The 26,543-nt window shown below is 54.8% G+C and overlaps 3 protein-coding genes and 1 long non-coding RNA gene across 16 annotated transcripts; 2 read left to right on the top strand and 2 right to left on the bottom strand.

Moving 5' to 3' along the window:
* Nucleotides 1–693: 693 nt before the first annotated feature.
* Nucleotides 694–3,725, bottom strand: Gngt2 (G protein subunit gamma transducin 2). Of its 8 annotated transcripts, none has more exons than XM_055620357.1 (4): nucleotides 3,651–3,725; nucleotides 2,278–2,469; nucleotides 1,312–1,420; nucleotides 694–952 (listed from the first exon to the last, which is right to left on the bottom strand). In XM_055620357.1, the coding sequence occupies exons 3-4, from the start codon at nucleotides 1,393–1,395 to the stop codon at nucleotides 827–829; spliced, it is 210 nt and encodes a 69-aa protein (XP_055476332.1). In that variant the 5' UTR covers nucleotides 1,396–1,420; nucleotides 2,278–2,469; nucleotides 3,651–3,725; the 3' UTR covers nucleotides 694–826. The 8 variants fall into 8 exon arrangements, with proteins under 8 accessions (XP_055476332.1, XP_055476333.1, XP_055476330.1 ...); XM_055620358.1 differs by lacking the exon at nucleotides 3,651–3,725 and adding an exon at nucleotides 3,419–3,470; XM_055620355.1 differs by lacking the exon at nucleotides 3,651–3,725 and adding an exon at nucleotides 2,978–3,412.
* Abi3 (ABI family member 3) lies at nucleotides 3,652–13,580 on the top strand. Of its 3 annotated transcripts, none has more exons than XM_055620354.1 (8): nucleotides 3,652–3,668; nucleotides 8,774–8,941; nucleotides 10,035–10,211; nucleotides 11,482–11,567; nucleotides 11,794–11,889; nucleotides 12,079–12,272; nucleotides 12,650–12,775; nucleotides 13,108–13,580. In XM_055620354.1, the coding sequence occupies exons 2-8, from the start codon at nucleotides 8,807–8,809 to the stop codon at nucleotides 13,269–13,271; spliced, it is 978 nt and encodes a 325-aa protein (XP_055476329.1). In that variant the 5' UTR covers nucleotides 3,652–3,668; nucleotides 8,774–8,806; the 3' UTR covers nucleotides 13,272–13,580. The 3 variants fall into 3 exon arrangements, with proteins under 3 accessions (XP_055476329.1, XP_055476328.1, XP_055476325.1); XM_055620353.1 differs by lacking the exon at nucleotides 3,652–3,668 and adding an exon at nucleotides 3,764–4,060 and having other exon boundaries at nucleotides 12,082–12,272; XM_055620350.1 differs by lacking the exon at nucleotides 3,652–3,668 and adding an exon at nucleotides 3,764–4,060.
* A 1,048-nt stretch (nucleotides 13,581–14,628) lies between these two features.
* Nucleotides 14,629–22,196, bottom strand: Phospho1 (phosphoethanolamine/phosphocholine phosphatase 1). 4 transcript variants are annotated; one of them, XM_055620535.1, is made up of 4 exons: nucleotides 21,882–21,916; nucleotides 21,682–21,744; nucleotides 17,230–17,341; nucleotides 14,629–15,542 (listed from the first exon to the last, which is right to left on the bottom strand). In XM_055620535.1, exon 4 carries the CDS (start codon nucleotides 15,533–15,535, stop codon nucleotides 14,657–14,659), a length of 879 nt encoding a protein of 292 aa, XP_055476510.1. In that variant the 5' UTR covers nucleotides 15,536–15,542; nucleotides 17,230–17,341; nucleotides 21,682–21,744; nucleotides 21,882–21,916; the 3' UTR covers nucleotides 14,629–14,656. The 4 variants fall into 4 exon arrangements, with proteins under 4 accessions (XP_055476510.1, XP_055476511.1, XP_055476509.1 ...); XM_055620536.1 differs by having other exon boundaries at nucleotides 21,682–22,196; XM_055620534.1 differs by lacking the exons at nucleotides 21,682–21,744; nucleotides 21,882–21,916 and adding an exon at nucleotides 20,494–20,748.
* Nucleotides 20,976–26,101, top strand: LOC129686507 (uncharacterized). Its single transcript, XR_008721621.1, has 3 exons — nucleotides 20,976–21,471; nucleotides 22,976–23,257; nucleotides 23,509–26,101. It is a non-coding gene; the product is annotated as an uncharacterized LOC129686507 (long non-coding RNA).
* Nucleotides 26,102–26,543: the final 442 nt, after the last annotated feature.

Raw genomic sequence — 26,543 nt, 5'->3', positions numbered from 1 at the left:
AAGCCATAAACCACGTAGTCATGACCCTACAAACCTCTCTCTCTCTCTCTCATTTTCGGTCTATCAAAGCTAGTGCAGTTTTTGGTTTTCCTTCTTATTTTGTTTCATTTTATCGAGACGGAATCTTACTTAGCCTGGGCTGGTCTCAAACTTCTTATGTAATGAATGACCACGGCCCTGAATTTCTGGTCGTCCTACCTCTAGTCCCCCAGGGCTGGCCCTTTGGACAGGGGCAACATACCCAGCTTTATGTGGTTCTGGGGATGGAACCCCCCAGGTCTCCTGCATGCCAGGCAAGCACTCTACCAACTGAGCTCCCAACCCCCACGCTGTGACCCAAATAACTAGGAAGCGGATATCAAGATAGGGCATGGGGCAGGGGAGCCCTCTTCCCAGCCTCACTGATGCTGAAGGTAGGAGAAGAAAAGATGGGGGATGGCATTCTAGGAGTAAATGCCGCCTAGGACTTCCCTCTGAGGCCTCAGGGGATTGCAGGCTCTTGCTGACCTGCCATCCATGGACCACCTGCTCAGCTGTAAACCTCTGGGTCTTCCTGGCCACACCCCCAGTGAAGGCGCCCCATTGGCTAACAGTTCCTCACTGTATCACCCTACCCATTGTTTCCCTATCATGAGGAAAGGCAGACAGGTGGGGGACAGGGTGGAAAGCAGGATTGAGAATCGACTCAGGGTTTTTGTTTGTTTGTCTTTTCCAGTATCTTTATTTGTTTTATGTGGAAGAGGAGGTAAGCACTAGTCCCTGGGTATTCGGGCACACGTGGGTCTGGCTGAGGAGGGACAGAGAAAGGTGGGGGTGCTCTGGACCATCAGCTTATCACACAAGCGCCTTTCTCCTTGAAGGGATTCTTGTCATCTGGGATGCCTTTGAGAAGAGGGTCAGTCCCTGCTTGGGCCTCTACGTAATCCTTGATTTCCTTCCCTGTCTTGGAAATCTGCGAGATGATAAAACATGGTCACAGCTCTTGTCTGGTTCTCAGAATCCCTGACCTGGCAATCTAAATAAGATGGGCAGGGTGGGGAAGAGGTCAGCGAGGAAGAAGGGAGAAGAAAGAGGCAGGCAGGGGGGTGAGTTCCTGGAGCCGACCCTCAAACACCTATGGGACTCGAGGTCAGCCCAGCCTGGGACACGCTGGGCTCCCTTCAGTTCTGTCTCTCCCCTGAGCCCAGGAACATGAGGAGGACCCCAACTCTCTTCTCTATCCCACCCCAACCCAGCAATATGTCCTCTGCCTAGCGTCTCCCCTCAGCTTCCAACAGAAAGAGAATCCAAGAAGAGTGACTGGAGGCTCACCGGGTCACGTGAGTTCTTCACTTCCTTCTTCAGCTGCTCCACTTCCATCCTCAGCAGCTCTTTTTCACTGAGATCCTGGGCCATCCTGCCCTAGAGGGAGACCTGGGGCCTGATGGGATGCCACAGCCATCAGCACTTCAATGCCTGATACCCCAATCAAGGTCCCTCACTGTATCCCTCCATTTCTCACTCTATCATGAACAAAGGCTTCGAAGGAAGAGAAGTGACTGGTCAATAGGGGTGACCTTGACAAAGAACCTCTCTAGGGAGGAAACAGAAAAGGAAGGGAAAACGGAGTTTAAGTGTAGAAAAGTTGGGACAAACAGTGAGTGCTCTGTATAATGACTGAGCGGATGTTTTGTGTCTAGGTCCTGACAGGGGACAGCGTGCGCAGCGTTAAGGGGTTTGGAGGCAGTCAGGCACCACAGCTCCGACTCTGTGCTCCTGGGGAGGGAACCTGGGCTTCAAGGCCGTTAGGCAAGCATTCTAGCCACGGCTCTACATCCCTCATCCCACTATTATTGTGAGCACCAATGATGATAATAATAATAATTAATAAAAATGCATGAGGTGGCTGGAGAGATGACCCGGCGTTTTAGAGAACTTACTGGCCTTGCAGAGGGCGAGGGTTTGATTCCCAGCACCCACCTGGTGGCTGACAGCCATCCATAACCCCAGTTCCAGGGAACCCAATGCCATCTCCTGAGCAATGTGAGAACCAGGCATGCATAAGGCATAGTACATCCATGCATGCAAAACATTCATATATATCAAATAAAAAGGACAATAATGCACAGGGAAACATTGTCATACTGCATATAACAACCAGGGAACAGCTCTTCTTCTTATTTCTGACTCTGTGATTATCACCATCAAAACACCAGGGAAACCAGGAGAGCCAGCCTGGTGCTTAGAGTTAGTAACGCTAAGACTAGATCCCTGCCCAGTGTCCCAGCGCCTCCTTACCTGTTAGCGCTCTCCCCAAACCACCAGTCCAGGATCAGAGGCGTGATGGTGCTTGAACCTCCTAGGGCCTCATCGGCTGAAAATCTTCAGGTAAAGCAGATGGTCGGCAAAGCCAAATCTCAGCCTCCTAAGCCGATCAGGAGCTCAGGGTTGCAAGTCCTGATCTGAGCTGAGCCTCCAAGCCCTTGGCTCCTATATAGCAGACACGAACGTTCCCCCCCGCAACACAAACAAACAAACAAACAAACAAACAAACAAACAGGCTGCCTCCATGATGGGGCCCTGGAGGACGTCAGCTCATCTCCTTTAGTGATCCTGCCTCCTCTCCTAGCCGCCTCCTCTCCTAGCCGCCTCCTCTCCCAGCTGCACAGCTTCCCTCTAGCCCCACATCTCCCCCTTGCCTGTCTTTCTCCATCGCAGATCCTGCTCCTCCCCGGATGACATGCCCCAAACTGGCTCCTAGCTTTCCCCATCCGGAAGCCCTGTGCTTTCCATTAGGGGCCCTATCATTTCACTTACAAGGGTCCTCAGGCTCACACTCCTCATTCACACCGTGAATACATACCCTCAGTCCCAACTCTCAACGGTTAGTATCTAGTGGCCCTGGCCGCCCCAATGGTCATGTCCTTTACTTTTGGTTCCTAGTCCTGGCCTACAACCTGCTCGTTCTCCTTGCCACTCCCAGGACCACCTGACGTACCACGATGGCATTTAGCAGAGCTGAGCTCCTGCTCTGGCTGACATTTGTCCAATGGCAAGGGACATTCTTGAGGAAATGTTAGGGAACCAGTGTGGTCAGTAAGGTTCCTCTTCTGCCGGGAGGATGACAGGCTGGGAGGGGGAGGGGCTCTGGGAGGCCATCCCTGGCCCCGGGATCAAGTCCCTCTCACGTGTGGGAGCTCCATGAATCCAAGTTTAGGACAGAACCGTCGGCCCATCCAACTCCTGGCTAATGCGTGAGGCCTGCTCAGCCATCTGTCCAAGTGGCGCCGCCTCAAGTCCACGCTCGCACCCGGAGTGCCGTTAGCTCGCATCCAAGGCCTCCCTGATGCTCATTTGGTTCCCTCATACTACTTATTTGGTCAATTTCATCTTCTCCTACTTCCATCAGGCACAAAATACTGGCCACAGAACTTCCTACCTGACCCTTCAACAGGCTTGTCCACAGCTCCTCAGGAACTCTAGCTCTGCATTCCTGGTGTCTAACCCTCATTCTTCTTGCTGCTGTATGGGCTGTTTTCCCTTGTAGCGGCACTGCCAGCCCTGCCCCCCCCCCCCCATTACTTATCCCCCCCCCCCCCCCCCCCCCCCCCCCCCCCCCCCATCGACGAGCTTCCTCTCCAGGACCAGGGAGCAATCACAGATGGCCCGACCTTGGCTTCCTTTGCCTGGTGAGATTGGGTGGCCGAGCCCCCAAGCAGGCCCCTGGCTTCCCCCTTCTCCCCGAGCAGGGGACAGAGAGGCCCAGGCCCAGAACCCAGGGTCTGACTTCCTCTTGTCCCGGAACATGAACATGCCTACCCTTTGCAGGCAGGTTTGGGTCTCACGCAGAGGAAACCAAAAGCAGTGAGAGGGAGGGAAGGCAGAGCGGCCAATCAGGGGCAGGGTGAGGCTCAAAAACCCGGCAGGCTCCCCAGGGAGCCCCACCGAGGCCTGAGCCATGGCGGAGCTGGAGCTGCAACAGCTGCAGGACTTTGATATCCCCACGGGCCGAGAGGCCCTGCGGGGCAACCACAGCGCCCTGCAGCGGGTAGCCAGGTACTGCGAGGATAACTACCTGCAGGTAAGTGGAGAGGGCGCAGGCCAAGAGAACCCTGGAGGGGAGCTGCCGCCTAGTCCCCCTTGCAGGTAACTGTTCTCGCCTTGGCTGAGCAGTCTTCAGGCTTCAGCCGTCATCTCACGCGCCACAGCACTTGCTCTCTCTGCCACGGCCTCCTCGGAGGTAGAGGACATGCACACATCGCTGCATATATAATCTCGCTCATCTCTCGGGGAAGACCCTGTCCTGTCACAGGTGCTGGTAAGCATCTTCAGGCTGGCCCGAGGGGAGTCAGGAAACTTCCCGCGGACACCGGAAAGGAGTTTGTTCCTTGATGTTTGAGGGAGAACAGAGGATCAGAGCGGACCCCAAAGAGAGATGGGGTGTGATGCAGAGGCAGGGGATTTACAGCCTGCCTATTGGGAAATGATGACAGGAGAGGCAAAACAAAGCATTGTTTTGCTTTGTTTTTCAAGACAGGGTTTCTCTGTGTAGCCCTGGCTGTCCTGGAACTCACTTTAGATCAGGCTGGCTTCGAACTCACGGAGATCCTCTGCCTCCTGAGTGCTGGGATTAAAGGCGTGCACCACCATGGCCCCGGGCTCTGTAGGGCAGCTTGAACTTTACTTATTTGGGGTTTTTGAGACAGGGTCTCACTGTTTGGCCCAGGCTGCCCTTGTGTTAACTGTAGCGCAGGCTGGCCTCCCAAACCAGCCTCAGTGCTGGGATTACAGGCTCCCACCAGCTCACCTGGCTGTTGTTTGTGTCGTGAAGTTTTCTTTCAGTTTCTTAAGGCATTGGAAGGGGAGCCCAGGGCTGTCTTGGGTTGAGCTAAGACCCCCTCCACCCTGGAGTAGCCTTGCTGATCCTGTGCTTCTTCTATAACATTAATTCCTGGGGCAGAAGATTTCACGACTGCCCACCTGCTCTTTTGTCAATCTTCAGAGCCACCTTGTGAGGCAAAGACTATATAATTCCTGTCTTATGAACGTGAGAACAGCTGCTCTGGGGTGGGAATTGGGGTGTGGAGGTGACTTTTCCAGGGCCACTCAGCTATGGCTAGCAGAGCCAAGCATGGTTCCCTTGCCTTCTAACCTGGGCCCCTCCTTCTCCATCCTTCTGCCAGCCTGACATGGTGCATGGCTTGGGACAGTTTATCTACACTCTTTGTCCTTGTCCTTGGTTTCCACTGCTCCATCAAGAGTGACAGACCAAGTCTGTGACCTCTTACCTCTAGCCAGACCTTGAGACGACACCAGGCGCCTCTCCTCCTACAGTGAGAGGGCTGGGGAGAAAAGGAAAGCAAATGCCTATTGGAAATGGCAGACCAAAGAGAGGCAGTGACCTCTCTCTGAACCCTCCCACAGCCTCTTGTTGTCCCTAACCCCAGTTCTGTGAGGTGAGCACCTTTCACACTTCACAGTGAGGAAGCTGAGGTTTGCAAAGCCTTCAATTGTATTTCCAGAGGCCTCCAAGATAGACACAGAGACAGGGTTCAAACTTAGGATTCTAGCTGGCTGTGGTGGTCCATACCTGTGTGATCCCAGCACTTGGGAAGCTACAGCAGGGAAATCTCTGAAAGTTCAAGACCCTCTTTAGAGTCTACATGGTGAGTCCAAGCCAGTCAGGATTACATAGCAGGACATTAACTCCAATAGACCAAACCAACAAGCAGCCAGAATTCTGACTCCAGAGCCCAGGCCCTAACCCTTCAGGCCACAGGGCTACCTTGAGTGTCATTCTAGTGTGCGTGTGTGTCTCTGTGTGTGTGTGAGGCTGAGTGACCAGCTTCTAGAAAGATGATCTGGCATGTGGCTTATAAACCAGCTCTGCCCCCCCAGCACTTAAGCGTGTATGCCTGGCAGGGATGGAAGCAACCCTTTTCACTCCATCGGTGTCTCCCCGCACCTCAAAGTGTTTCTGGTGGTCCCATGCATACAATTGCTGTGCACACAGGAACTGAGGCCACGAAGCCGAGTCCACAGGTATGCCACCTATTGACTTAGGAACCTGTGGTGCGTTTCCAGACCGGCTTCCTTCCTTTCCCTCTCTCTTCCCTTCTAGTCATCGTCACTCTGTAACTCAGGCTGTCCCTGAACTTATGACCTGTCTGCCTCAGCCCCCAGAAGACTGGAATTACAGGCCCGTTGTCACCATTTGTGGATGGGATGAGGTTCCTCTTAGACTCTTAACTTCTCCAAGGTGGTTACAAGCATTAACTGGAATGAGTGTTAAAGCATTCGATCAGGGCCCGTCATCCCTTAAGAAGGAAGGGCAGGCCAAGTGTAGCTGCCATTGCTGCTGTTACCATTTCAGGAGGATAGAAGGCACATGCTAGTGAGGAAACCCCATTCTTCTGAGGGGGCGGCCCCCCAGAAGTCCCCACCCAGGTTGGAATCCCTGGATTCCGTTGTGTAGACCACTGGCTCCTAGACCATCCTTGTCTGTCTACAGAGGAAAATCTTGGTGGATGTCTTTAATAGGGTCTCCATCCCATTCTTCCCCCAACCCCTCCCATTTAACCAGGTGTCAGAAGCCCAGGGGAATAGCCTGGGGCAGATTGTGAACTGACTCAGGCTATTCCCCTGGTGAACTGTGGGGTTCTCAGTCAGGAGTGTGAAAATGGGGTCATTTGCATGACAGTCAGCTTACAGGAAGGGTCCTGTAAGGGTCCTTCTGCCAGACCTGACCTTGGGCCAGGATTGAAGTTACTGGTTAGAAACGTCTAGAGGCACCTAGAGCTGGGTCCAAGCAGATGCGTTTCTTGTTTGGGTTACAAACAAGAGGACTGTCCAGGAGTGGGTGTGTGTGTGTGTGGGGGGACTGTTTTCTTACATTAAACAACGATCTAGAACAAAGTCTGCAGTCCTTTCTAGTTTCTTTGCCTATTCAAGGATTTGGGTTGGCATATGTAGATGAAATGTAAATTTTATTGCCTATGCAGATACCATGTAAATAGGCACACAAATGAACATTGCATTCCTGCTGTCAGAACAGAAGAGTGGGGAAGGGAAGGACCTTGGCATGGGTTTTCCAGAAGGTTCTAGTTCAGGCTACGTGAGAGGAATCCGATCTCACCAAGGACGCGACTCTGATAGTTCCAGTGACAGGTCTTGGGGAGGACACAAGGTTTCATGCCAGGAGGCCGTGGGGTGTGCAGCCTTAACTGCCAGTGCCCTTCTAATTGGCCTTGGACTCACCTCTGTAGCCCACTGCCCCCCCCCCCCCAAAGGGAGGGACAGGCTTCAGTGTACCAAGCTCATGATTGATGGGGAAGTCGGAGACCCAAGAAGGTTTACCCAGCCCCAAAGGTCTGGTCTGGGACCAAAAAAAAAAAGTCTTCTTTTGTCTTTAGTTTGTCTTTAGTCACTCTCTGGCCACCCGCTTTCCACTGACTGACAGAGTGGCACTGGCCAGTGTCTGGCGTGAAGAAGGAAGCTGCCCAGCTAGTGCTGGGTTCCCCTTTGACCTGTCGATCAGCCAACAAACGCACACTTATTTATGATCTTCTATGTCTTGGGGACTGTGTCAGCATAGGATGCAGAACAGAATGGACCAGGCTCTCTGGTTTTATGGTACTTCTATGTGGATGGGGTGGGGCGTGAAAAAAAAAGGCGGGGAGTCTGATATCTCATAAAGGTGAGCTGGGTAAAAGCTTAGGGTGATGAGAGCAGTGGAGAAGCTGGAACTGCCTAGTGAAAGAACTCTAAGAAATGCAAGCCCCAAGGCCCCGAGGTAGGGGCCACGTGTCTTGTTAGGGTGCAGAACCCCAGTAGCCAGTGGGGCCTGAGAGAAGCAAGAGGTCTGTGTGGAAAAGGGAGGGTGGTATTTTAATGCCACTGTGTATGGGTAATGATGGCTCCTGCCTTTAATCCCAGCATTCTGGAGGCAGAGGCAGGCAGATCTCTGAGTTTAATGCCAGCCAGCCTGGTCTACAGAGTGAGCTCCAGAACAACCAGGGCTACACAGAAAAACCCTGACTTGAAAATCCGAATAGTAGATAGATAGATAGATAGATAGATAGATAGATAGATAGATAGATAATAAAATAATAAAATAAAGCCAACTGTTGTGGTGCACACCTGTAATCCTAGCACTTAGGTGACAAGGCAAAAGGGCTAGTTCAAGGTCAGCCTTGGTTACACTGAGAGTTTGAGGCCTATACTTGCAGGAAACCCTGTTTCAGAAAAGAAAAGCATGTTAGAAAGCTGTCAGAGGGAACAAGAGAATGAAGTCACTTGGTTCTGGGGCGCAGTGTCCTCTGAGTTCGCACACACCTGCCTGAGGGTTGGGGCTGGGGGCTGGCCTCCCTATGAGGGTTTGCAGGTAAGAGCCTGATGTTGGCTGGCTGGTTTTTAAATGCAGGAATGTCTCCTCTAGCCAGCATCAACTCCCTCTTTCTTCTCTACCCTTCACCAGTCAGCCTGCAAAGACACACTTGCTGAAGAGGGCAATAGGGTCCTCTCATTCAGCCCTCATCTCAACAACTGGAGGAAAGGACTCCTCCCCCAACCTCCAGTTTCCTCAGGCTTGCTTTCCCAATGTCCCTCGCACTGCCTGTGCGTGTCTCCTCTCACTGCAGCACCATCCTTCCGGAAGTTACCTCAAGCATCTAAGGACTGCAGCTTTCTCCAAGCTCAGCTCCCGCCTTCCTTAGATTCTCTCCTGGTTCCACGGGACTCTGCCAAGGAAGCTGTGGAATGTGCTGGCCTCAGGCCAAGCCTGTGTGTATTTCAGGCCACGGACAAGCGGAAGGCACTAGAGGAGACCATGGCTTTTACCACCCAGGCCCTGGCCAGTGTGGCCTACCAAGTGGGTAACCTGGCTGGGCATACCCTTCGAATGCTGGACCTCCAGGGTGCTGCCCTACGGCAGGTGGAAGCCAGGATCAGCACGCTGGGCCAGGTAAGGGTGTGGCCGTCCCCTTCTGCTCCCAGCTCTTCAGCCCTACTTTAATGGTCTCTGTAACAAAGGTCTCTCTCCACGTCCACACAGGCCAATGTGACTACAGAATGTTGGCACTTTCTGAACTTTGGAGACTTCTATCACGGCTATGTCTTAGTGGGGTCCTGGCTACCCCATTAGGCACAAAGTTCCGGAAAGTAGACTTTTCTTTTTTTTTCTGTCTCTGAATGTTATTCTGGATGTCTAACGCTCTGTCTGCCGTTCACAGTGCCTGTAGAGAGCAGGAGCAACTAAAGGCCATCATCCTCTTTGCGTTGACATAGAGGCGTGCATTCATAAATGTCCTCCGCTGAGGCTAGGCAAGCCTAGACTCAGCCCCACGATGTCCTTGCCACCACCACACAGAGTCATAAATACCCTTAGCCTTCCTTCCAGGATCCTTGACCCCACAAGGCACAGGAATTAGCGAGTCACACTTTTAATCTAACCATATGTCCCCAAGGGGATCAGTGTATGGGGTGTGTCTTCCTCTTCCTCCTGAAGACCTAAGGGCCCACCCCTCAAGGCCTGAGGGAACATTTCAAAAGGAAGCTAATTCACATATTTGTCTCCTAAGGAGGAGAGCTGATTTAGGTGTAATTCTCTGCTACCTCCACACAGGCCCTTCTGCTCCAGAGCCGTGCCCTGTCCTTCAAGCCCTTCCCAGCATCCCCTGGGATGTCATTTTCCCCTCTTCTTCTGGTTCCTGCTAATAATAACCTGAAGTCTCTTCCACCAGGAAGTTGCTTCCAAAGAGGCTCCATCCTCTCCTGCCACTCTTGTCCTAATTGCTGTACGGCCACGGGGACAAAACCGGCCCTTTCTCTGCATTTCCTTGCCTCCGGTGGGCCCCGTTCTTTTCTCCTCCCTTCTTTCTTTTGAGACAGGGCTTCTCACTATGTAGTCCTGCTGGACTAGAACTCATCATATAAGCAAGGTTGGCCTACAAACCTACCTGCCTGTCTCCCGAGTGCTGGGTTTGCCCCCCTCTTAAAGGGAAGGGTGTTGTGCAGGCTATTTCTCACCATCGCCTTCCCGACCCTGTCGTGTATAGACGGTGAACATGCATATGGAAAAGGTGGCCCGAAGGGAGATCGGCACGTTAGCCACTGTCATGAGGCTGCCCCCTAGCCAGAAGGTCATCCCCCCTGAAAGCCTGCCTCCCCTCACTCCCTACCACAGAAAACCCCTCAACTTCACCTGCCTGGATGACATTGGCCATGGTGTCAAGGTAAGGGAAGCCCTCTCTCTTCTCCACTGCCCGCCCCGTCCTGCCATGCAGCCCCCTCCCGTCTCCCTTCATTCCGAGCTCTTGTCCTACCTCACAGCCCCCTCCTTCCCCTCTCACACCCTTTCTCTGAAGACTCTCGGCTTCAGACCAAGGGCTGTCCCCGCCCCCCACCCATGGGTACTGGGTGTGGGTGTGAAGGGGAAGAGGGGGAAGGGAGGCTGTCGGGGCATGAGAACCACTTCGCAGCCACGTGAGAACGGCAACTTCCTCTGTCTGGGGGTTTGAAGCCACTGCTCTAAGAAGTCACCCCAGAATGCTGGTGGCAGGGACAGGAGGCAGCAACAGAAGGCAGACTTGGTGGAGGGGACAGACAGATCTCAGCTTGTCAGCACCGTTTCCTACCAGATTAGATTAGAAGTTTAACCCTTGGGTACTATGCCGGCCCCAGAAGGGAATATAACTTTCCCCTTCAGTTCCCAGGTCCCTGTAAGTTGTTTTTCTCATCCAACTTTCTTATCTTTTGTTTTTCTTTTGATGGCGCTGTGGATGGAACCCAGGCCTTCTATAAACTCTGCACAAGCTCCACCCCTGATCCATGGGCCCAGCCTCCAACTTAGCTTTTGTGCCTCAGTTCCCCCTTTGTCTTGTCCCTAGCGAGGCAGGGTGACAGAGAACATGGGCCCTGCGGTGCTCACCCCGGGGGAAGTCCCGAAGTTACAATGGTGTCTCTCGCATCGCGAGTTGCACCCGATCCTCGACTCTCCTGAGTGTCTTGGGTTTTGCCATCCCTCTGCCTTGAATCTGGGGAGGTCATTTCCGTAGGTTTATGGAAGTGATGAGTGGGACACTTCCCGCGAGATGTGTCTCCTCAGCTCACGCTGCAGTAAAGGTCTAACTAATCAGAGTTTAAGGACCACCCAGCCACCCGGATCCCTGGGCATTTGAGATAGTGTGGGGAGAAAAGGCCAGCTCAGTCACTGTGGCTATGCAGAGGAAGTGGCCCTCAGACGTGTCTGTGCTGCGGGTTTCTTTCCGTGGCTTGGTTGGGGCGGGGGGGGGGGGGTGCTGCAGACTTAAGGACTCTTGTGGCTCGGGCAATGACGCCGGGGTGGGGCTAGGGCAGGAGGAGGGCTGGGAAGTGGAAGTGGGAACTTGCTGAGTCTGGCTAACCCCTCCCAGTTCTCGTCCTCCCCTCCCCCATTTCCTCCCAGGGATGGGGGTGAGAGCTGCGCCCCTTGCTCCAGATGTCAACCCTAACCCCTCCTCTCAGGACTTGAGCACGCAGCTGTCGCGGACCGGGACCCTGTCTCGCAAGAGCATAAAGGCGCCAGCCACACCTGCCTCGGCCACGCTGGGGTGAGGCCTCCAGGCCATCCCAACCAGCCCTGCCCAGCCCCCTGTGGTTCTTCACTGCTCCCCCCCCCGCCAACCCCTCACCCAACCCCTCACCCGCAGCACCTGGCGCCTTGATACTCCTTCGCCTGGCGCCCAGCTTCCCCCTCCGCGAGTCGCCCTTCCTCAACCCTGAGGCCCGCTCAGCAGAGAGCCCTCCCTCCTCATGTCACCCTACCCCACCCCCCAGGAGACCACCCCGGATCCCTGAGCCGGTGCAGCTCCCGGCCGTGCCGGACGGCAAGCTCTCCGCTGCCTCCTCTGCCTCTTCCTTGGCCTCGGCAGGGTGAGCGCTTGAGTCTGGTGGGTGGGTAGGCGGCCGGTGAGTTTCGGGAGGGCCTCCTGCCAGACTTCTGGGGTCGAGAAAACTGACCACAGGGTGTGGAAAGTCATGAGGCTAGATTTTGGGTTGGAGCGGCGGCCCCCCAGCCCCCGTTAGAGGGCGCCCCTCATCTGCATGTGCTCTGGTCTTTAGCAGTGCCGAGGGTGCCAGTGGGATCCCCCAGTCCAAGGGACAGGTAGCACCTGCCACCCCGCCTCCTCCACCTGTGGCACCTGCGACCCCGCCTCCTCCACCCGCAGCACCCGGGACCCCGCCCCCTCCACCCATCTCTGCGGAGGTCTTCTTGCCTCCCCCTCCGCTGGAGGAGTTATTCCAGCCCCCTCTGGGTAAGAAGTGTCCCGCCCACCTTGAGACTCTCATCCAGCCTTCTGGGCTGCAGCGTGCGCTCCTCGGGAACCCCAGGGAGGCAGTTTACCCAGGCTGTTTTACACTGCCCCGCCCCCCGCCGCGTGCAAAGCTTCTCATGTGAAGTTAACTTTGGCAGGGCCTTTAAGCCACCTGCCCTTTAAGGGGTTGTCCAGCAGGGTCTGCCTAGCCTGTGCTGAGTCCCTCCAAGCCTCAGCGGTGGGTTGCGGGTGGTGACACGAACCGGTGAGATCCTCGGGACAGTGCAAGGGTGGCCCATCCCAGTGAGATCCTCAGGACAGTGGAAGGGTGGCCCATGCCACAAACACACACACACCTTTTTTGCCTTCCTTCCCAGCAACAGAGCTGCTCCTGCCCCCACCTCCAGCTCTGGAGGGGGATGAACTGGGGCTGCTGCCTCCGCCTCCACCGGGTTTTGGACCAGACGAGCCCAGCTGGGTCCCTGATGCCTACTTGGAGAAAGGTACCTTCTTGAGACCCAAAAGGCACCAGAATCTATTTGCTGGGTTTCTGGTCTCCATCCCAGAGGCATTTGCTCTCTGCCGAGGTGCGACCTTATCTGGTCTCTCCTTCCCCTTCATTTCTGATGAGCTGAGTTCTGAAGCCTAGGAAAAGAGCAGCTGGCCTGGTATTGAATACTGCCTGAGCTGGGGAGAGAGGTGAAGTTTCTAAAGCCCCCCCCTTGCAGCCTCCTCCCACTATTTCCCTAGAGCCCAGCATTATAGCTGTGTCACTTGGGGGGTGGAGGGGACGGCAGAGGGCTTGTCTCACAAGGATTCTCTTCCTGCCCTGCAGTGGTTACACTATACCCATACACCCGGCAGAAGGACAATGAGCTCTCCTTCTCCGAGGGCACCCTCATCTGTGTCACCCGCCGCTACTCGGATGGCTGGTGTGAGGGTGTCAGCTCAGAGGGCGCCGGATTCTTCCCCGGGAACTATGTGGAACCCAGCTGCTGACAGCCCAGATCTGTCCCTGCACCAACCCAGCACTGCCTCAGGGGACCCCCGGGAACCCCGAGAAGCCAGCTTCCGCAGTCAAAGCTGGACCGCCTGCCTACCTCTTGGGCTGTGGGACTGTGTCCATGTTCAGCCCCTGCTCCACACAGCAGAGGGAAGGGGGTGCTTAGAGAGGGCGTGGTACTCAGGAGAAGAAAAAAAAAAACAAAAAACCCAAAACTCGGAGGCAAGTTCAGGCACCTTGCCCAGAGGACCCCTGACTCATGCAGAGCATATTGACAGCTTTGAATAAAACTCTTGTTGACCTCCTGGTAGTTGCCCCACAGGGTCAGAGGACCAGAGAGGGCGTGATGGAAAAGGGAACAAGGTCATGCACACAGCTCTGCAGACTGCCCAGGGAGGACCTCACCATCTCCGTCCTCCACTTCTGACCAGACTCCTGCCAGTCACAGGCAGCCATCCGCCGCATCCTTTGCTTTTTGCCTCTCGCTTATGTTCGGTCTGGGCTCGTCAGGCCTCCCCTACCCCGGAAGAGCAAAGAGCACCTCTCCCTCATCCCTCCCACTGTGGCGCAACTGACGAAGAGCCGTTTTGTTCCCCCTTCACCTCCTTTATAGGTCTGAAAACTAGAGGGGGAAGGGGTTTGGGTTTCCCTGGCTCTTCTTAAAAACATGGCTTTCTGTTCCATAAAGGCGGAAGGGGGCAGGGGGGTTTCGGAAGAGGACTTTGGAGAGGACCTGTCAATCTCTCCGAGGTCACTGGTTGGGTTCGACCTCGTTCCACCAGCACGAGGTGGTTGTTCCTTCTGGCTTTTACTTCCTTTGGGGGCGTCTGGCGTGGGCGGGAGGTTGGGGGGGGGGGGAAGAGAGGCGCAGCCGGCGCAGCGGAGTGTAGGGCGGCGTTGGCTGAAGCAAGATCAAGCACGCCCGGAGCTGTCTCCTGAGCATCGTAGGTCTACGCGAGGAAGTCCGTGCTGGCATGCGGATTGGGGGAGGGGGGGGTGCTGAGTCCGTTTGCAAGGGAGACTGGGTGGGGGAGGTGTTCCTTCTCCCAACTGCCAGGAGCCCCCTTCCTCTCGGCTCGAGGGGCACTGCTTGCCTTCCAAGGGGTGCCCACCGCTTCTCGGAGAGGAGGCAGCCGAGCTTCGTTTGACTGCATAGATAGGGCACCGCTCAAGACTCTCCGCTCCCGGCCTACGGGCGGACAGGAATTCCAGGGACGCCCGGGGCGGGGCGGGGCGTGGCAAAGCAAGAGGGAAGAGGGAGGAGTCAAAAACCAGGCGCTCCCAGGCCATCTCCAGTCCTGCCCCCCCCCCCCCCCCGGTTCTGCCCCCCCCCCGGCAACCCCCTTGCTGGCGGTGGTCTTTCAACACCTGCTGGTGGTCTTCAACACCTGCTGGTGGTCTTCAGCACCTGCTGGAGATGTTGGCGCACCTCGGCGGCTGTTTCCCAGGGCACCACGTGGGCGCGGAAGGAGCTGGGCTCGGCCTTCTGGGCCTCCTGGATGAGGCGGTGCATGGGGTAGCCGTGGCGCGGGAAGGCCACGTCCCCGCCCGCCAGGAGCCCCGTGGGGCAGAAGTCGTTCGCACCGTCCCCCACGTAGAAGAGGCGTTCGAAGTGCACGCCCTCGTGGGCCCGCTCTCGCAAGTACTCGCTGAGCACCTTGTGTTTGCACATGTTGGCGGGGCAGCGCGAGCAGCTGTGCGTGTGGAAGGGCCTCAGCGTCAGCAGTCCCCGCGAGTCGGGCCCCGACGGGTTGCTGAAGATGCGGCGGAACAAGCTGTGGTGGCCGGCGGCGCGCAGGGCGCTCTCCACCCCGAAGGTGTTGGCATCGGAAATGAGAATGACCTCGAAGCAGGAGCCCTGCTTGGCTATGAACTGCAGCAAGTCGCCCATGCCCGGCGACAGGGGGATGGTCTCATAGACAGCGCGCAGGTCCCGGGGCCGCACGCCCTGCTCGCCCAGGTACTTGAAGACGCGTTGCATGTACTCATTGTAGTAGCCCTCGCGGTAGGTGGCACGCAGGCTCTCGGGCAGCTGCTGGCCTGGCGCGGCGCGCACGATCGAGTCGTCGCTGTTTTCGTCTATGATGGTCTCGTCGAAGTCGAAGGTCAGGAGGAAGCGGGGCGCTCCCGGCGCAGCCATCCTGCCGTCCTGGGAGCAGGGGGAAGAGGAGCAGGAGGAGAAGGCAAGCGAGAGGCGGCGCGGCGGGAGCCGGCCAGGGAGAGGCTGGTTAGCGGGCCACGGCCAGGGTCGCTGGCACATCCAAGACCTGAGGAGGACCCAAGGCTGGTTAAGCTGGAGTCGGAGCCGAGGTGTGGCCCACACCCCGCCGTCGCTTGCCTGTTTGTTCAGCTACTCGTGCTTGGGTTGACGAAGGGGGACATCCTAAGTAGCCTTGAAGCCAGAGGCTTCCTTTTCTGCTGCCCTCATGAGATCTCTGGGGCTCACTTAGCAGGAGTGACTTGTCAGGGATTACTCCTTGAGGCTCAGGAGGGTGCTGCAGACAGTAGTGGGCGAACCCCACACTTTCTGCTCTAAATCAGCAGAGTGGATGGAAGAATCGTTTTTTTTTTGGGGGGGGGGAGCAGTCTCCTCCCTTTGAACTTTGTGGGATCAAGGGTTTTAAAAGCAGGAGCCAGGCTCCAGGAAAAGCCAAGGCAGGTGGGCTTCCCTGGGCCTGGATGTCGTGCTAAGTGGCAGGGCTTGGGAAGCCAGGTTCCTGAGCCTCCTCCGGCCTGGCCAGAGAACTGGATTTTAGCCCTTAAAATTACCAGGTAGGTATGCAGACCACACGAGACCTAGGGAAGGCTCTTTGGGAGCTGCCGGGCCCTGTGCTGCTGCCCATCGCTAATCACTTGCCAATTCCCCGGGAAGCGCGTGCCAGCGGGTGGGGTTTCTGCCAGAGTCCGAAGCAAGCAGGCAGCAGGAGAAGCAATGGAGCTTAAGGAGGTGGAAGCCCCCCTCGCCAGGCCACGGCACACCTGGGAGACAGGTAGGGGAGAGGAGAGAGAGAGCAGCAGTGGCTGAAAGGGCGGGGGAGGGAGGGGCGGTGACGGGGTGCGGGGGCTTCTAGGATGAAGTCGGACCTGGAGGGTGGAGTAGGGCTGCTGGAACATGGTGGGGGGCCCTAAGTAGTGAGACTTTGGGGTCAGGGTCATTTCTTTGGAAGATGGCGAAGGGGGAACAGCGTGGGAACCATGGAAGTATGGGGGGGGCCCAAAGGGAAGCAAGCACATGGACATAGTAGGATCTCCTCCACCTACAGGTCCCAGCCCACTTCTGTTTGCCAGCAGCTGCGTGAGGAGGGCAGAGTGACAGACCCTCTAAATCCTAAAATGCCCGTCACACTGCTTGTCTCTCTGACTCCTGTCCAGCATTTGATTCCTATGCCAGTGTGCTAAGTATCCAATATGGAACCTGGTTTCCAGTCACACGCCTACACCCACATTCTTTCTTTGTAAAGAATGGGTCTCGTGCAGCTCAAGGCTAACCTCAAACTTTGCTGTGTAGCTGAGGACGAGCGTGAACTCCCGATTCTCCAGCCTTCAAGACCTTCCCAGTGCTGAGATGAACAGCCTTCCACCAACCCAGCTACACCCCAAGCGCTTACCGGCTCTCGTTACTTCCGGGGTGCTGGGGGGCCTGGCACACCTTATAAAACAACCGCTCGAGCTCATTTCAGAGTTGTGTTGGAACCTGGCTACCTGCCTCCCTCAGAGAACCATCTCTTCCACTTCATCACCTCCAGGATGATGGGGTTTTAGCACCAGTCTGTGGGAATCTCTGGCTTGGGATCTCCCATTATGTGAGGCATCAGGATGCAGAGCAGAGAAATTTTCAGGGATTCACAGAGAGCCAGTGGACAGGGCAAATCTGAAAGGGGCCGGAGAGGGCTTCCTCCTATCCCAAGGTGGAAAGTTGGGGCTTGAGGACTCATCCTGAAGGGTCCCACTTACCCTAGATAGGCATCGTAGACCAACAACTGGAAAACACCCGCTCATTGTCAACACAGGATGCTGAGCACCACCTCTAGAAACTTTGTTGGTCTCCAGCTGTCATCTAGAGCTCCTGGAAAAAACAAAACAAAGAAAGTCCATATCTGCACCTTTAATCTCAGCACTCAGGAGGGAGGCAGATAGGCGGATCTCTGGAAGCCCAAGCCAGCCTGGTGAGTTCTAGGACAGGTGTATGTAGAGAGAGCCTGTCTCAAAACAAAGTGTCTATTCACTGCCTTCCCTCTCCCCACTCATGCCCCTCTGACTCTCTCTTCCTTCCATCAAGCCCAGGAAACACTCCCATGTTCTTAGCAGGAGTAAACGCTTAAACATACACTTCGGGCATGCTCCTTACTAGCAGCATCTTTGGCCAGTTCCCTGGCTTCCCAGAGAGGTTACAGAAGGCATTACTGGAGGCTAAGAAAGGGACTTGCCCAAAGGCCATTCACTCAAAGGGGCTGAGACGCTTTTAAGACCAGATCTCAGAGTCTGGTCCAGGGCTTCTTCCCCGTGGATGAGCTATGCCCACACTCGAATGGGGCGCATCACAGTTTACCCATCACCTTTATTCCCAATGGTGTTCACGGCTCATGAGACCCACGAAGGCAGAGGGCAGAGAGATTAACTCACTTCCCAGAGGCCGTATTGTTTGAACAGGCTGGCACTTAGTTCATGAACACGGCACCGCTGTCTCGATAGAGGCTGAGAGTCTTGGGCCCCACAGGAACACTAATTTTGTTTAGGGGTCTCACCAGCAGGCCAGGCTGAAATCTCTGCTGGAGTTTAGGTGACCCCGTCTGATCTTTTGGTTAGGACCATCATCAGTGCAGCCACACAGCATACCATCTACAGCTTCCGGTGCCGCCCAACTCCCCTACCCCTTCACCTCCCAGGTCGAGAGGCCAGAGGCCAGTCCCTTTTAAAATTGGAAAGATACAGCTTGGAGTTGGAAAGATACCAGAGAGAGCAAAGCTCTAGCTGACTTCTGCCCTCTAGTGGTGGCGATGGGAGGCACAAGTAAATTCTGACTTTGTCAAGGTGACACTCCCTGGCCATCCCAGGGCAGCAGAGAGGCAACTGCCTCCAGAATAGACTATGGTAGGACCAGGAAGACACAGGTTCTGGAACCCTCTTTAGAGAGCTGCCCACCGTCGCATCCTCACAGCAAAGCTTTTCAGTAGAGACAGGAAAGTAGCTTAGTGTTCCTCGCCCCCAAAGAATTTAGAGCTAGTTACTGGAAGGACGTTAAGCTCACTAGCAAAAAGTAGCAGTGCCCTGTGAGACCCAAACATTGTTGAGATAATGGGAGAGAAGGGGACAAGGGAATGAATGGCAGGCAAGGGATATCGGGTAAGGAGTCACTGTCAGAATCCTGGGAGATTCAACCTTTGTCCCAAGACAAGAGTTAGAGGTGAAAAGTCAGGGGGCGCCACAACCATTACACAAAACAATTTCAAAGAGAGGGACTAAGCATCAGGAAGGGAAAGAAGCAAGGGGCGGACACAAGACGAGAAGATACAAATAGTCACCAGCAGCCACCAGACCAACTTTCCCTTCTCTCATTCTGCTTCTCCCTTCCCTCCCAGTCAGCACTGACCCCAGGGCTTTCCAGGCTTGTTATACAGCACACCCTTAATCTAATACTGTTTGTTTTTAGTTCTGAGACTCCAGAGCACAGGGATTCAGGCATGTGATAAATACTCTGCTAAGATCAGTTTTCATACCCTTGCTTCTTTCTTATGCCCACAGAAGAAAGCCAGGCACCCCTGGTTTCTTCCCAGACACTAAAGCAGCCTCACCGTGACACCCCATCCCTGCCCCACTCTCCCCTAGTTATTGTTTCCCTCCATAGCATTCAAAAAGGCCAATGGCAGTTGCTTGGCCTGGTGATGCAGGAGGGAGGGCCAGCCAGGAGAATCTGAGTTCGAGGCCAGCCCGAGCTACATGAAAAGTGAGTTCCAGGACAGCGGGGTACACAGAGAAACCCAGTCTTAAAAAACGGCAACAACAAAAAATCCTGTGTGGGCTACTAGAGTCCCTGGTGGAGAATGAGGACAGGACCTCTTGAGTTTCTCCAGCTAGAGCTGTGAGGGGCAGATTCTCTGGGGCTGAAGATAGTTCTTTTCTAGTCCCACCAAAAATCAACCTCTGTGGTCCCGGACTCCACATCAGATCACAGCCTCTACCCACTCTCTCCCTCCTTTGACACAGATACGCTTAGGTTAAGTCTGTGGGAAGGTAGGAGTTCGTGTGAGTGAGAGAGAGCTCTAAGCTTGAAATTCTAATTGGGGAGAGGGTATAGCCCATAGGAAAGTTCGGAGAGTCTTCCAGAAGAAACATGCAGGCTGAGAATGGGGTTGAGGACTTCAGAAAAGTCAAAGTAACAGCCCTCTCGGCTCCAAGAATAAATATGTCCGGCACCAGAAATTAGATCCGACAATTAAGCTAGGATTCTTGCCCTTAACACTCAACTTCAGGAACCCCCTTCTTGTTCATGAACCCTTAATAGGAAAAGAAAAAAAAAAGAAAAAGCCCAGAGAGGTCCAGCTTACATCACCGGCGTCAAACAGCATCCCAAACAGAATTAACTCTGGGGTCTCTTGGAGAAACTAGCCGAACCTTCCCCGGCTGCTGGGAGGCTCTGGAATGCCCCCTGTCCTGGCTAGCTAGGGGGTAATGATCTGTGCCCTGGTGCCAGCGAGGAATCTGGGGTTAGACGTCGCCTCTGGGGTGCCCTGCCTGGGTGGACAGGCGGAGGTGATCCTCACCGAGTAGGGACAGGGAGACGGCAGCTGCCGGTGGGGTAGCAGGAGAGATATTTTTAGAGGTGACTGGAAAGCAGGCACTCTGGCACACCCCCAGCTGGCCGGCGCTTCGCTCTAATGCGGGCGGGGGGTGCGCGGCCGGGGAGAAGGGAAGACTTGTGGGTGGCGGGGAGCTATGACAGTCCCCGGAGATGAGGGGACACTGAGCACCACAAACCTGGGAAAGAAGGGGGGGCCAGTTCCGTACCCCAGGGATTACCCCCACCACCAAGCGCATGAAACACCCTCAAACTCCGCACGGCCCCCACCCCAACACTGAGACTGCGGTCCTCCCGGAGCCCCAGGACTCACGCAGGGCAGCGGCGGTCCCGCTGTGTGTCCCAATAGAGTTTGGAGTGGAAGTAGTGGGAAGGGGGCTAGTTAAGGGATCTAGGGGCAGGATGGAGCAAGGGGTGCTTACGGGAATTGGGGGGGACGCGGTCTTATCCACCCCCGGATCTCTGAGCTCCGGCTCACGCGTCCCTCCAGCCCCGAGGGACTGTGGATGATGTGCTTCTGCTCCGTCCCTTCCACCTGCCCCCATCCCCGGGTCCGCCGCTGCGTTCCCTTTAAATGCCGGGGAGCCTGAGCTCGAGCCGCGGCGGGCGCTGCGGCTGCCGCAGCACCCGGGCCCACCGCAGTCCCCGCACGTCACAAGCGCCCGGCCAATCACCGCGGCGCCGGCGCACATCAAAGGGGCGGGCTGCCCGCGAGCCACGCCTCCCGGCTGTCCCCGAGGCCGCGCGAGCGGCGGTGGGACCAGGCGGGCGGGCGGGACGGGTGGAGCGTGGCGCGTCCCGTCCGACTGGCGTGGGTGCGGGGCACCCTCTGCGTGCGCGTGGGCACGCGCGTGAGTCACTGTCACCCTGCCCGCCCCCCTCGCTGGGCTCGGCGCGGGGGATTTGCATGCGGCCCCTCCGCCGCCCGCCGGACGGTCGGAGGAGCCGAGCAGCGCCCTCTCCACGTGCGCGGGGCTCGCCGCCCTCCGCCCTTCCCGGAGGAGCCACGGCGACCCGCCGCGTCCTCGGAACCCGGTCCCCCAGACTCCCGAGCACTCGGGCTTGCGGGCGGAGGGACTCACGCAGCACCGCGTAAACACGGAGTTGGAGGACCGACGCGGAGCCCAGTGGAGCGAATAACCCGCCTTCTCACGAGTCCCGAGGGTGCGCGCTCCTGGCTCCGTCTCCCGCTGTTTTTTTTTTTTCCCCCCCCCTCTGGGGAGCTTTGCCATCCTTCCCAGCCCTCAGGACACCGAGGTTAAGATCAAGAGAGAAGAGGTGTTGAAGCCTAAGATTTCCTGAGCCCGGACTGTGAACCGAGCCCTTGACCCAGGAGAAACAGTTTGCCCAAGAGTTCAAACACAAGAACTCGTCACTCAGTCACAGGACGGGATCTCTAGGTGAGAAGGAGGGGTACCCCGGCCTGGGTCGAACTTCAGCCCTCCTCCGACCTGTAGCTCTGAATACCGGTACTCCATGCATGGTTCTCCCAGTATAAAGGTAGATAGAAAGGCTGCGAGCCTGACCCACCACCCCACCATCCTTTAAACCTTTGCCCATGACTTCTCCATTGCCCCTGTTCCTAACCCAGCGGTGCCCCTTCACCTTACCTTGCTGAGGTCAGAGGCCAACTAGTAGGTGCCCATGCTCCTTCCGCCTTGCCAGGCCAGGCCCTTTTAAAAGAAAATTTTGAGCTGGGGTCTTTTATGGCTTGTGCTGAGCTCACTTACCCACCCTGCTAGTCCTCCTGCCTGGAGCTCCTAATCCCCCTGCCTCCGGTTTGATGGATTAAAGGCCTGAGTCACCATACTCTGCAATCTTTCCTCTTGCAGAAGCTGTTTCTCTCCACACCCTGCCAAAGACAGGCTCACACGGTCTTTAGCGGCTGTGTTGTATCTGGTCTCTGCCCTGAAGTGCCCCCAACCTTTGAGACACTTCCGCGTAGCCCAAGCTAGTCTGGATCTTGCTTTATAGTCCAGAATAACCTTCAGCTTCTGATCTCCTGTCTCCACCTCCTGAGCGAGGCATGTGCTTCTAATACCTTTCCTTATGCCAGTCCAGTATGTACTGGCAGAGCAGTGGGTAGGTGCTGGAAAGATCTGAACGTGTGGATCCGTGATCTGATCCTTTCTCTCCTACCAAAATGGTGGCAGTCAGAAAAGAAGAAAATAGAAGCTAACTGCACTTGCTCTGGGCCATCCAGTTAAGGGATGGTAGTTGCTGGGGTTCCGGCCCAATTGGTTTATCTAGGACCTCACAGTATGCCTCTCACTTTTGCTCTCCTTTAAGTAAATGTTGGCGGAGACCATGTTTGTCTTTGTTGTTGTCTTCCAGACCGACAGGGTTTCCCTGTGTAGCCCTGCCTGTCCTAGAAGTCACCTTGTAGACTTGGGACAATGGGATTAAAGGCATGTGCCAGCAACTAACCACCCAATTCCTGTTTGTTTTATTTAGCTCTGTGACTCACACCCAGGTACTGACTCTAGAGGCCTTAGATTTTTGTTTGTTTGTTTTATTTTGTTTTTCCAAGATAGGGCTTATCTGTGTAGCCTTGGCTGTCCTGGACTCACTTTGTAGACCAATCTGTCCTTGAACTCTCAGAGATCCGCCTGCCTCTGCCTCCCCGAGTTCTGGGATTACAGATGTGCTTCAGGAATCCGGCTCTTGGGTTTTGTTTGTTTGTATCTCTGTGAGATTCAAAGCCAGCCTGGTCTACAGAAAGAGTTACGATAAAGTCAGAGCTACATAGTAAGACCATGTCTTGAAAAAAAAAAAAAAAATCCTGATTCTCTGGTGCAAGCTCATCCTCGTTTCTAGATTCACGGATGTTGTCAGGGAGAGCTGGTAGAGGACTTTTGGCCTCCACTAATTATCTCCCTTTTTGCTGCCTGTTCTGCCTTCTAGCCCGGTCACGGGGATGCCAGAACTCACCTGTGCGGCCTGCAGAGCGCCTTAGTGAAATAAGTGTAGCGGTGTTGGATGGACAGTCGGGCACGCCAGGGAACAGCTACCACTGACACTCGCAGGCCCAGACACAGAAACCTTTGATGCGTTTTAAAGCTTTATTTTATTTTAAACTACGCGTGTATGTGGGTATATGCTTGAGATGAGCATACAAGTACCGGTTGGAGGCCAGGAGCTTCAGATCCCCTGGAGCTGGAGATACAGGCAGTGACTGTAATATAGGTGAGCTGCTGCCCAGTATGGGCGCTGGGAACTGAACTCTGGTTCTCTGAGAGGCCAGCAGGAGCACTCTTCACTGCTGAACCATCTCTAGCCCCAGCACGGGGGGGGGGGGGGGGGGATGGGGGAATGCCTATTCCCCCCCAACACACTCCATCCATTTCCCTTCCCCCCTGCTCCTGCGAGGTACAAGCTAAAACGCTCACAACATTCCTTGTCCATCTTTCAATCTTCTTTACTTTCCCTCTTAACAGAGAGTGAACCAATGGGGCCATCAGCCCTATGTCTAAAGATGGGGACAGAGACAGGAGGGAAGAGTGAGCCATGGTCCAGGCATCCCAGGCACACGCTCAGCAAAGCACAGAGTCGAAGTTCGTGCTCCTTATCAGTTTCACTTTAGGACTTGGGTCACCCGACCCGGCGGAGAGCGAAGAAGAGTCGCCTGAGGTGACAGAGCTTGCTCAAGTCCGTGCTGAGCTTCGACTCAGGTGGCCAGAGTGGAGCTTTCCAGCTGAGCCTCACCACGAGGCTGAGTCACTTGTCCGAGGTTCCAGTGGTGAAGCCAAGAAGCCAGGAATCCAAGGTCACGGCCCACCTGAGGGAAGAAGACCACTAACTAACTTTTCCAGGAACCATCTGGGTGACCTTGGCCACGTGATCTGGACAGCTTCTTGGCGGGTGGCTTTAGTGTTTCCAGTTTTACAGAGGCAGGCACCTAGGGACGTTAAGAAAGTACCTTGCCTTCGGGCACTAACCCCTTTTCCAACTGAGCCACACCCCTTAGGACCCCAACTTTTCATTTTCCCTGTGTGTGCCCTGATGTTTGGCCTGCATGGATGTCTGTGTGAGGGTGTTGGATCCTCTGGCCCTGGAGGTACAGACGCTTGTGAGCTGCCTGTGGGTGCTGAGAATCGAACCTCAGTCTTCCCGGAAGAGCAGCCAGTGCTCTAAACGGCCAAGCCACCTAGCTCTCCAGCCCCCATCCTCCAACTGTATTCTTAATCAGAAGGAAGTGTCCCCTTCTGATCAAGAAAAAGGTGCTGGCCCTAGGGGAGAAGGCTTGTTTGTTCCTCTTTGTTGTTTTTCTGAGATGTAGGGGGACCTGGAACCCCGTCTCATCTATAGTCATTTATAGAAACACACCAGGTATGTGTGTTTCCAGACAAGCTAGACTCCAGCTCACTGTGTAGCTGAGGTTGACTTGGTCCTCCCTCCTCTACTCACCCAAACTCCAAACTGGGATTACAGCACCATGTCTGGCAGGAGGCTCATGTTCTTGAATGAACTACTTTCTTAGCACACCTGGGCCTATTAGGTTTTTTTGGTTGGTTTTTTTTTTTTTTTTGAGATAGGGTTTATCTGTGTAGCCCTCACTGTCTTGGAACTCTCTCTGCAGACCAAGCTGGTCTCAAACTTGGCCATCTCTCTACTTCTGCCTCTCTAGCGCTGGGATTTAAGGTATGTACCACCACAATCAGCTTTAATTTTGTTTCTGTCTTGAGACAAGGACTCTCTGCAGAGCCCTGCCTGTGCTGGAACTCACTGTGTAGACCAGGCTGGGCTGGAACTCATAAAAAGCAGCCTGTCTCTGCCTCCAGGGTTAACTGCCAGGCTCAGTGGCACAGGCCTGTAATCCCAGCAATTAGGGAGGCAGAGGCAGGCGGATCTCTGAGTCTGGGGTCTACAAATTGAATCTGGGACAGCAGAAGCTACACCGAAAAGCCCTGTCTCGAAAAACAACTACTACGTATTACCTTATTTAAGCATCCCTTAAACTCTGGCTTGCTAGAACAGTTTGACTAGGAATGAGGACACCTGCTTTAGAACTTCCGTGACATCAGGCATGTGGCTCCCTTTGGACCTTGTTTTCCAACTAGGGCAAGACTATCAAGATCTTCCAAGTTTTAAGGGCTGGCTGTTATTTAATGGAGACCGGAGAGTGAGCCTTAAGGGCTCCTCCTCTTAACTGCCTGGAGGCCACACGGTCTCCTGGACTCCTCGGATCCCAGCCAGGTCCAGAGGGCACGGGTAAGGAGCAAAGCAGGAATGGGTGGGGTGATCTCCGAACAGGCACCAACCTGCCTAGTCACCTGGGCCCGTGAGCCCTAGGAGGGTACAGCAAAGAGCATTTTTGAAATATTCTGGCCTGAGTCCCTGGGCTCACCCAAACATGCAGAAGCCTGTCTGCTGCCCGGTGGCACTAGGGGCATTCCATAAGTCTGCTCCGGTCCCTATCCTCATGGGGAGGACTCTTGATTCTCTGACCGTGGCTTGTGCAGGCTCCTATACTGTATGAGTCCCAGTAAACTAGGTGAACCTGTCTGGTTTTCGATTGCCTTTTTAAGGGTCCAAAAAGGCTGCTACGCCCACTGGTCCACAGAGGAGCTGGGCAACAGCAAAGCACAGGTCTGGGCTCTGATCTGTAAAGCCAGATCCTTCAGAAGCTGGGAACAATGTGTGTTCTGCTCATGCATCACAACCATGCTATGCTTGTTTGTGGTCAACAAAAAAACCCAGGTGGTGGAGATACGGCTCAGCTGTTAGCAAGTTAAGAGCACGGCCTGTTCTTTCAGAGGACCAGGGTTCGATTCCCGGCATCCACCTCATAATCATCTGTAATTCCAGTTCCAGTTTCCACAAACACCAGGCGTGTCGTGGTGCACAGACATACATGCAGGCGAACCATTCATGCTCTTAAAAATAAAAAGAGGGGGCTGGAGAGATGGCCCAGGTGGTTAAGAGCACTGTCTGCTCTTCCAAAGGATCCAGGTTCAATTCCCAGCACCCACATGGCAGCTCACAACTGTCTGTAATGCCAGTTCCAAGGGATCTGACACCTTCACACTAATGCACATAAAATAAAAAAATAAATAAATTATTAAAAAAAATAAAATAAAAAGAGGTATTTACTGTGTACCGCACTGGGGGGAATAGGGAGATTCAGTAGATTCAGTGTGTACCCTGTCCTAGATTAGCTTCAGCCTGAAGAAGACTGTGCAAGAAAACAGGCCTTTCAGAACATTGTCAGAGAAAGCCAGGCCTTAGTGACAGGACTGTAAGGCTGAGGCAAGGGGATGGCAAGTTCAAGGCCCACCTGGGCTGTAGAGTGAGCTTAAGGCTGGTCTAGATCCTGTTTCAAAATAAAAGCTAAAAATAAATTTGAAAGGTTGGGAGTCCAGATGTGATGGTGCAGGAAGGTCAGAAGTTCAAGGGTTTTTTACCAGGTCATTTTTTCCTTTTCTTTCTCTTTTTATCTATTTATTCCTTCATTTGCTTGCTTGTTTATTTA

Source organism: Psammomys obesus, unplaced genomic scaffold (assembly GCF_907164565.1).
Source record: "Psammomys obesus unplaced genomic scaffold, mPsaObe1.curated_primary_1811, whole genome shotgun sequence".
NCBI classification, from domain to species: Eukaryota; Metazoa; Chordata; class Mammalia; order Rodentia; family Muridae; genus Psammomys; species Psammomys obesus.
The sequence above is the reverse complement of the archived record's forward strand: the minus strand, read 5'-3'. Positions and strand labels throughout refer to the sequence as shown.

Coding starts and splice junctions, on each gene's coding strand:
- Gngt2 (XM_055620357.1), bottom strand. CDS start 1,395: ATGGCCCAGGATCTCAGTGAAAAAGAGCTGCTGAGGATGGAAGTGGAG. Junction 953..1,311: donor TGAAGAACTCACGTGACCCG/GTGAGCCTCCAG, acceptor ATCATCTCGCAG/ATTTCCAAGACAGGGAAGGA.
- Abi3 (XM_055620350.1), top strand. CDS start 3,938: ATGGCGGAGCTGGAGCTGCAACAGCTGCAGGACTTTGATATCCCCACG. Junction 11,568..11,793: donor CCTGCCTCGGCCACGCTGGG/GTGAGGCCTCCA, acceptor CCCACCCCCCAG/GAGACCACCCCGGATCCCTG. Junction 11,890..12,078: donor TCTTCCTTGGCCTCGGCAGG/GTGAGCGCTTGA, acceptor TCTGGTCTTTAG/CAGTGCCGAGGGTGCCAGTG.
- Phospho1 (XM_055620536.1), bottom strand. CDS start 15,535: ATGTGCCAGCGACCCTGGCCGTGGCCCGCTAACCAGCCTCTCCCTGGC.